Source organism: Teleopsis dalmanni, unplaced genomic scaffold, assembly GCF_002237135.1.
Source record: "Teleopsis dalmanni isolate 2A unplaced genomic scaffold, ASM223713v2 unscaffolded_contig_2568, whole genome shotgun sequence".
NCBI classification, from domain to species: Eukaryota; Metazoa; Arthropoda; class Insecta; order Diptera; family Diopsidae; genus Teleopsis; species Teleopsis dalmanni.
Genome location: NW_024033950.1, coordinates 1 through 6,731, shown reverse-complemented (window position 1 = coordinate 6,731; position 6,731 = coordinate 1). Strand labels below are relative to the sequence as shown.

At 32.4% G+C, this 6,731-nt stretch overlaps 2 protein-coding genes across 2 annotated transcripts; both read left to right on the top strand.

The window, feature by feature from the left end:
* Positions 1 to 168: 168 nt before the first annotated feature.
* On the top strand, positions 169 to 1,650 carry LOC119664745. The gene has a single exon (XM_038074172.1). It carries the CDS (start codon positions 169 to 171, stop codon positions 1,648 to 1,650), a length of 1,482 nt encoding a protein of 493 aa, XP_037930100.1.
* Positions 1,651 to 1,963: 313 nt separating this feature from the next.
* LOC119664746 lies at positions 1,964 to 2,947 on the top strand. The gene has a single exon (XM_038074173.1). The coding sequence runs from the start codon at positions 1,964 to 1,966 to the stop codon at positions 2,945 to 2,947; it is 984 nt and encodes a 327-aa protein (XP_037930101.1).
* Positions 2,948 to 6,731: the final 3,784 nt, after the last annotated feature.

Below are 6,731 nucleotides of genomic sequence, written 5' to 3'. Positions count from 1 at the left end.
AGTGAGACCACGAAATTGAGAGTAGTATTTGACGCGTCATGTCGCTCAGCATCACAAGTATCACTAAATGACTTACTGATGGTCGGACCAACAATACAAAATGATTTATTTGTTACACTAATTCGTTTTCGGAACCATCAGTATGGGTTAATGGCAGACATAAACAAAATGTACCGTCAAGTGTTGCTTCATCCAGATGATAGGCGGTTCCAACTAATACTATGGCGAGAAAATGAACACAAACCAATCTCAACGTATATGCTTAACACCGTCACATACGGCACATCAGCGGCTCCACACCTTGCAATACGAAGTCTCCAGTATGCTGCTGAAAATTATCATCAGGCGCATGAACTAGGAAAGGCCGTTATTCTAAACGATTTTTACGTCGACGATATGGTCACCGGAGCGGACGATTTGGCAACATTGGTGCAAATAAAAGAAGAAGTTTCTGAAATATTAAATCACTTTGGGATGGAATTGTGTAAGTGGCATTGTAGTCATTGTAACTTAAATGCAACTTTAGAACGCGACCTTCAGCTGAATGAAGACACAACCAGTGCTCTCGGAGTAAAATGGAGACCAGATACAGATGTATTTCTGTTTTCGTTTAAACCTAAAAAATTGGTAAGCGTTACTACTAAAAGATCGATTCTATCATTTACAGCTTCATTTTTCGATCCGTTGGGCCTAATCAATCCAATCATTGCAGTACCAAGAATCATATTACAACAGCTGTGGGTACAAAATATTTCTTGGGATGAAGGCATTCCAGAGATTTTAGCAAGTAAATTTAAGGATTTCATTGATGACTTGCAACATTTACCACTGCTACATATTCCTCGTTTTGTACGAATGTCTAACACAATTGAAGTACAAGTTCACGGCTTCTGTGATGCATCTGAAAAGGCGTACGGTTGCTGCCTATACTTGAGATGTAAGGATTCGTTGGGAACCATATGCGTAAACTTACTTACTTCAAAATCAAGATTGGCTCCTACGAAAACATGTTCGTTGCCACGACTAGAACTCTGTTCAGCTCAATTATTAACGAAATTATGGGCAAAGGTACAACCGCATTTATCGTTTGAAATATCAGAAGTCCATTTCTGGTCCGATTCACAAATCACACTTCATTGGATTCGCTCTGAATCATCAACATTATCCGTTTTCGTTGGCAATCGAGTTGCCGACATCCAAAATTTGTCAACAAATACTACATGGCATCATGTTGATTCAGCAAATAATCCGGCAGACGTCATTTCGCGAGGGTGTTCGGTGCACACATTGCAGTCATCCATATGGTTTCACGGGCCAACATTTCTCCAAAACGACATTAATGAATGGCCTCTGCACTCATCAGTGGAATTACAGACCACACATCTTAATTTGGAACGCAAGAAAACGTGTCTGATTATTAAACAAAGGAAACCATCATATATTATCGAACAAATTTATTATTATGGTAATTATCTTAAATGTGTGCGTACATTTGCCTACGTGTTACGTGTCATTCAACCACGATCAAGAAATACTGATGTACTCAAGGCTAGCGAATTAAAAAATGCTCTATATCATATTGTTTGGGCTATTCAACAGCACCATTTTGCTAGAGAAATTACATTGCTGAAAACAAAAAAAGCCAATTAAGGGTCAACTAGCAAACTTATGTCCGTTTCTCGAACAGTTTGGGAACTTGTTGTTATTACGCGTTGGTGGCCGTCTGATGAATGCAGATGTATCTTTTGAAGTGAAGCATCCTCTATTATTGCCAAAGGCGGACACATTCGTAGTCTCATTAGCGACACACATACACCGCTCGAATTTTCATGCCGGACCGCGAGCCTTAACAACACTCATTCAACAAGAATTTTGGGTCATAAATTGCAAGTCTTTAGCAACTCAGGTAGTTCGTAACTGTATTCACTGCATCAAATATAAACCGAAATTGTTAGAGCAAGTAATGGGTAATCTTTCTAAAGAACGAGTCACAGAATGCTTGCCGTTTAATGTTACTGGAGTCGATTTTGCCGGACCAATACCCACATATTTAAAGATAAGAGGCAAGCGACCATATAAATCTTATATTGCTGTGTTTGTATGCTTTGCAAGTAAAGCTGTGCATTTGGAGGCTGTAACAGAATTATCTGCAGACGCATTCATATCAGCGTTAAAACGATTCGTTGGTCGTCGAGGTGTGCCTATGAAGATATTTTGCGACAACGCAACAAATTTCGTTGGTGCAGACAACAAGCTCAGAGAGTTCCGCAATTTCTTTAATAAACAATGTACAATTAATACCATCACGTCACATTGCGCAAATTTACGTATTGACTTTTCCTTTATACCGCCAAGGGCACCTCACTTCGGAGGTCTCTGGGAAGCTGCGGTAAAAATTGCAAAATCACACTTGTACAAAACCCTATCAAATGCTCGACTTACATTCGAAGAACTGGCTACGGCTCTCGTCGAGATCGAAGCTGTGATGAATTCCCGTCCACTTACAAGTATATCCACAGATCCTAATGACTTGTCAGTATTAACACCAGGCGAATTGCTAATCGGCAAAAAACTAAAGCACATACCGGAACCAGTGATTACGTCACAGGAAATTTCGTTGCTTGCTCGATGGAAACGAATTACTGCAGTAAAATCTCAATTTTGGCGTCGCTGGCAACATGAATATTTATGCACGTTACAATCACGAAATCGTTGGCAACATTCAACTCGCAATTTAAGGGTCGGTGACTTAGTAATTATTCATGACGATAACCTGCCACCTATGAAATGGCTTCTTGGTCGCATCATTCGCACGGTAACAGGAGCAGATGGCAAGGTCAGAGTGGCAGAAGTTAAGACGCCTGAAACCACACTCACTCGACCCATTGCGAAGCTGGCGTTATTACCAATATTGAATTCAGATGATTCAATGGGGCCGGGATGTTAAACCGAAAAGTACCACTGGTCACCTGTAAATTATAAATCCATCTGGTCACCCAAAAACTTATGTGACAGCTAATGTCAAACGTTCGTGGGGATTATTGGCGGAATTTTTAGCGTGGTTTTTTCTAGTTTTGTAGTAGCGTGTTTTTTAATAAAGTGTACAAGCCTTGGCGAACCGCAAGGCAAATTACAAAAAATTATCTCTTTTATTTTTCTTTTTGTAACACCTACCATAACGTAGTAGACATAAACTATCATATAACTTATAATATTAGCTTTATACTAAATATTATAATGTTTTTAATTTCTTTTAATGGAGGATAAAAAAGTATTAAATACATATTATCAGAAAAAACTAATATGAAAAACGAAATAGTCGTTCATGTTTTTCAACAGATTATAAATTTTTACTATTCGTGCAAAAAAACTGTAGTTTATATAAAAAAATTATTTTATATTATAAATTTCTTGATATATATGTTTAAACCCATATGAAATAAAATAAAACAAATGTTTGAAGTTGACGAAATATAACACAACAAATGTTCCTATAATAAAATTAGAAAACAATTGAAAAACCCCTCAAGTGTTTAATTTTATTTCATTCATTAATTTTCATCATATTTAATTAAGTTAATATAAATAAATAAAAGGCTATGCTGACAATAATTAAAGACACTGTAATTACCGAAGCGGTAACGCTTCGGATTACTCACGTTTTAAATGAATTCAGTTTAAAATGCATCATTCTGTTTAATGCTAAATGCTTACTATTCCGTATTTTTCTATAGTAAATACGAATAAAATTTAAATTGAAGAGGCATTCAACAGAAAAGATTATTTAAATAATTTTTCATATTAATTAAAATTTAATTACTTATAGTCAATTAAAAATGCGTTTTTTTTTTTTTGAAAATAAAAACTCGTTGATAGCTACTCATTTCCTATATTTATTATTATTATTTAAACATTTTCTTGCAACATTAGATGTTGTGTTTTAATTTTTTAAACTTTTATTTTCATAAGATAAATAAAATTGATATACAGCTTATTATTATAATATCACGAGTATGCATTTTAATAGCTACAAGTTTTATATTAATTTTAATTGCAGATAATATCTCACCATACGCAAATAATTGAAGTTGGGAAAAACACAACTACGTCCGAATAGTACGAATATTAGCCATTAATTTTATTTAGTATTATTCATCGCTATTAAATAGTGGCAGAAAGTTCAATTGAAAACAAAAAGTTCCGTAATTTAAGTGAAATTAATTGCTTATGAAAATATAAGTTTTTAGATTATTTTATAAGCAACAAATGCGATAGAATTTTGTAGAGAAGCGGAATTATCATAAATCCATCAACAATAAATACAATTAACAGAGGTAAGTGCTAAGAAAATATTTATATACAAAGTTATTGTAAGGCGAGCAAATAAACACAAATTTCCATGAACACTTCAGTGAACTGGAAAAGTAACTGACACACACAAAAACCACCACTGGGAACGATGGTTAAGTAGCTTCTGCTAAACGCGTTGGCTAAGGTGAAGTGCTTAACGAGCTAAACCAACTTGATTATTTTTGTAATATGACAGCAACAAAAACACAACATCAACACAACAACAGCACGGCAACAACATGGCAACAACAGAGACTGTTAAAAGCACAACAAGAGGCACAAAATTAATGTGTTAATTCTTCACATTTTAAAGTTATTAAATATTTTAAGCTTGCCTTGTAGTGGTAGCTTTAATGTATTGTTGGGCTATTAGCTTCAGTGGTTGTAGTATGTTAAAGCCACAACAACATCCCAAATAAACAGGCAGCAGACATTCTCTTACACCTACCTACAACCGCAAGTAAACAGATCTACACAAACCGCCCCCGCTCAGGTTGCAAGCGAACTAATTTGCACACGCACTTCAACTTTGAACGGCTTCCATATTTTTACCCCAAAATAATTTTTTACTTTATTTTTAATTTGTTTATAATGTAATACAGGAATTTTTTCGCTATACGAATTGTTGGTCTGGTCGTGTTTAATAATTTTATCATTTTAATAGGTGGCTTAAATTTGGTAACGAACCTTGTGTGCCATACCGTTTGTCGTCATCACTTGTATTCATGTGTGTATTTGTGTGTATTTGTGTTTTTAATAACATTTATTGTGGTATTAATTTTTATTTAATAATTAAAACCTTTATTAAATTGATTTTTATTACATGTTTAATAAAATCATATTTTTAATTAATGTTATTATATGCATATTAGTCCTTCATGTTGATGATTATGATGAAAATTAATTATTAAACATTAAGTAATTTATCATATATTAACCATACTGCTTGGAGGCACTACATGATTATACATTAAAACGAGAAAATATTTAAAAAATCAACATTTTTTTATTTTTTCAATCAATTTTGAATAATTTATATTTTTCAATTAATTAATAATTATCTCTTATTAATAATTTCTTTAAAAAAAATATTTATATTGTTTTTTATTCATCATTCATTCACACACCTTAATTTCGCAAAAAATTTTATTTCATCTTCGTTTCAGCGAAATTACTTGTATTCTCCATTAAAAATTCCATTTTGAGCTTAGAACGAAATTAAGAAAAATGGCCTTAATTTCGTTGAAATGAAGGCTGAAATAAAGGAACATTTCAAATGCAGCTATGCGTAAGATAAATTTGAAGCAAATGATGAAGTTGAGATAACGAAAAGGGATATTTTTTTTAAATAAATATTTTGAAAGTGGTGCAAAATTTTAAATTTTAATATAGAGAAAAAAACTGTAACTATTATTAATTTAAAATAGAGTGGAAAATAATAATTCACATAACTGAAATCCACTAAAGCTAATAAAACTACTGAATACCATCCTTTATAGTTATAATAATCAACTTTTAAAATTTCCCAGACACAAATTTCCCAGATAAAAACATATGATTTTCTTAATTTGGGGCAGTATAAACAGTTTTGAAATTAATTAAATTTCATGTTTTCGAAATTAATGAAATTTGACTGTCTGAGCATAGTATTAAACTAGTCCAAGTTTGAGTTAAAATGTATTTAATAAAAATACAATTTTATGGAATATGTACCATTTATTATAATCTATAAATTATATATTTAGAAACTAATATAATGGTGTACCTGCAGCCATCATCATATTTAATAAAACTACAAATTTTATGAAATTTATATTTGTTATTATAATCTATTAATTATAAATATTTGTAAACTGATATAATGGCGTACCTGCAGTCATCGTCATATTCCAATTTCTTATAAGATTCATATTAAAATCAATACTTTATAGTTAATTTTACTACCAATTTAGGTGAGCCGAGAAATGATTGCGGATAAGTTGGTATCTTGTAAGAATCATTCTTTCAAATTCAGCCATGGTTTCTTTAAATGATATAACTAACATAAATGGCTAGAAACCTATTAAAGCATACGTAAGTCGTTGTGTTTGCCGACATTAAACTATATTGGCATGCATATTCGATTTTTGATGCCTTATCGGTTTGGTCAAGACTTTAATCTCAGGTTTGGTTGGCACTTCGAACCACAATATTTTTCAGCGCACTTTCGATACAATTCTTATGACGATATGACCTTTATGATACTTTTAGAACTACGATATTTCGAACTTTACCTTAAAAGAAATGTCAATCAAGGTAGTAATTTTGGTTTCTACTTATTTTTTTCCATGAGAAACTTTAAAAATAATTATTTTTTTATTTTTACTATATTTATCCAAAAT